General features: G+C 33.8%; 1 protein-coding gene across 4 annotated transcripts in view; it reads right to left on the bottom strand.

Annotated features, from left to right (window-relative positions):
- LOC107667848 (receptor-type tyrosine-protein phosphatase epsilon-like) overlaps window positions 1–2,675 on the bottom strand; it is an 85,962-nt gene that overhangs the window by 15,597 nt on the left and 67,690 nt on the right. For all 4 annotated transcript variants that reach the window (XM_016459574.1, XM_016459589.1, XM_016459583.1 and 1 more), the window contains 2 exons: window positions 2,178–2,314; window positions 44–134 (listed from right to left, as the gene is read on the bottom strand). In XM_016459574.1, the coding sequence (XP_016315060.1) occupies window positions 44–134; window positions 2,178–2,314 (228 nt within the window). The remainder of the gene's footprint in view (window positions 1–43; window positions 135–2,177; window positions 2,315–2,675) is intronic.

Here is a 2,675-nt window from a genome sequence, read left to right as displayed (position 1 = left end):
TGTGTGTTTTGAGAGGGAGAGAGATTATCTTAAAGATTCTTACAAGGTAAGATGTTTGGATATCTGTTCTTCTCCTTGTTTTCTTCTTTATTGGCCTCTTCACGTGTTCCTTGAGTCGAACCCCCTGGTAATGACTGTCAACGATACAAATTATACATGTTAATACTAAACCAATGCCATACCTCCATAATCTTACATGCCAAGTCAAATAGATGTTTATTAGGATTTGACACTGTCATGGAGTCACAGATGCTGTACGCTTTCTGCTTTATAATTAAAAGCATTTCATACATTAAATTCAACTGACACTCATTGCAAACTGGGTATTTTGTGTTTAATGTGTCTACTGAACTCTCTCGTCTCTACACAAATGCATTGCTGTGGATCACGCACCTGAGACATTATTTGATTTCACATCATTTTATTGCACTTGAATTGCTACCTAACACATGAATTCTTACAGAATTGTGCATTTGAGCAAAACCGATCACGCTGTTCAAATTCCCACCAAACCTGTCATTTTGTTATAGCCTAAATGGATGATATTACTGGCGCTTTGTTCCTGTATGTATAGGCCATTGTTTAACCAGCAGATCCGCTTCCATTCCGACTTAAATGGTTTAAGTGGCCATTAAGATTGTTGAGCATAAACATGGTTTCCATGGGACAGAAAATATACGTGGTTCATTCAGTGTGTGTTCCTGAATCATGGGCCTGTGGGAGGAGCGAATCTTGAATCATGCATCTAAAAGCAGGAGAGAGGGGCTTTCTCGAATGACTCAATGCCTGATGACTCCTCAGTAATTCTCAGTGGGAAATGAGAGCAGTTGAGCTGTCAGCAAATGTGGAAGGATATTTGCTGATCCATATGAATGCTTGCTTCTGCCAGTTAATAATGGCACCATAATGCACCATCAGCTTCTTTACGAGCCGCAAACAAAATAACAGTCTCTCCACTGAGCTGTGCCACTAAACACACACAAAAACTTTCAGCAGCATGAGTGATGTAATCAGCGTAAACAACAATAATGGGCTATTTTTACAATGTTTACAATCATCATGATTGGTGTTTTCATGGAAAATCTAGTCATTGATAGCTAATAGCAGTGTAATTTCATGAATCTTAATATCAATTTTATTTTAAGGACCCATTCTCACTATTAACAAGCATGCATACTACAAGCATGTTGGCTGTTTATTAGTATTCATGCCTTATTCTGCATGAGCAGATTTTAGATATCCCTTAATTCAACCCCATACAAAAACATAACAACCTTACTAACTATTAATAAGCAACAAACTAGGAGTTTAATGAGGCAATAGTCACAGTTAATAGTTAGTTAATAGCGAGAATTGGACCTTAAAATAAAGTGTGACCATCAATTTTGATATCACAGCAAAACTAATGCTACAAAACGTGCAAATAATAGATCAATATTAAGCAAAATATTGAATTATTGGCATTTAGACTTGATGATTTCACTATTAAACAACTAGCAAAGTCTTCACTGCATCATTATTAAATAACATATTAAAACTATTAAATTTTGATTTATTCTGTTAAGATTCAGATCAATAAAATGTGCTGTTTTTTGTCTCAACGGCATGCATTTGTGTACCAAGTTCGATACCACAGCAAAACTATGCTACTGAACATGGTACTGCTAAAAAAAATAAATAAATATTAAATTAATTTATTGGTTTTTAGCCTTCAATGATTTCTCAATTAAAATAGCTAGCATTTTCTTCACTGCATCATTATTAAATAATATATTAAATCTGATCTGATGCTGTTAAGTTAGCAATTTTTTTGTCTTAACTGCCTAAATTTTTGTACCATTTTCAAAACCACAGCAAAACTAGTATGTTCTAAAGCATTTGGAATTCAATTTCTCAATTAATCGTTATTAAATAATATATTAAAACTGATTCGATGGTGCAGGCCTGTAAAATTAGCAGTTTTTTAATATATATATAAATATATATATATATATATATATATATATATATGTATATATCATATTTCATATTTGATTCTAAACGGCTTCTAAAAAGCTACCGAAGTTGTGATTGTTTTTCTGTTTGTTTTGTTTTTTTTCTTGTTGTTTAATCAACTTGGTATCAACTTATTTTTGATATATCTATCCATGATCAATATTCTTTCAAAACACACTCACGTTGTACTCTTCCCGGAAGAGTTTCCCATCATCGGCCGAGCGTATCCGATACTCTTCTTCCAAGTTGTCTACAGGAATGGGGAGATATGTTTTGCATGTGGAAGGGGATCTGGGCAGTAAGACCACCGTCTGTTGTTCTGTGGAAGAATACAGTACATGAATGTTAAAAACAAACACTTGAAAAATAAAGAACTTACAGGAGATTTCATGGCTGAAATACATATTTACTTTACGGTTTCTACAATCACCTCTGAGCTGAGAAACACACACACACACACACACACACACACATTATACCAATTTGATTGACAGGTTCCACTGTTTGTTTCACTACATACAGTAAATAGTGAAAAAATAAACATCTAACTGTATTAAATCAAAAACTGACTTTTTGTTTATAGAACCGCTGTTTAAAAACAGAAACGTTCTGATTACTATTTCAGAACGCCACATTCCATATTCCATATTTTATATAGTCTTTCATTACTGGTGTGTGTG

This window comes from Sinocyclocheilus anshuiensis, unplaced genomic scaffold (genome assembly GCF_001515605.1).
Source record: "Sinocyclocheilus anshuiensis isolate Anshui unplaced genomic scaffold, SAMN03320099.WGS_v1.1 scaffold493, whole genome shotgun sequence".
NCBI lineage: Eukaryota > Metazoa > Chordata > Actinopteri > Cypriniformes > Cyprinidae > Sinocyclocheilus > Sinocyclocheilus anshuiensis.
The sequence above is the reverse complement of the archived record's forward strand: the minus strand, read 5'-3'. Positions and strand labels throughout refer to the sequence as shown.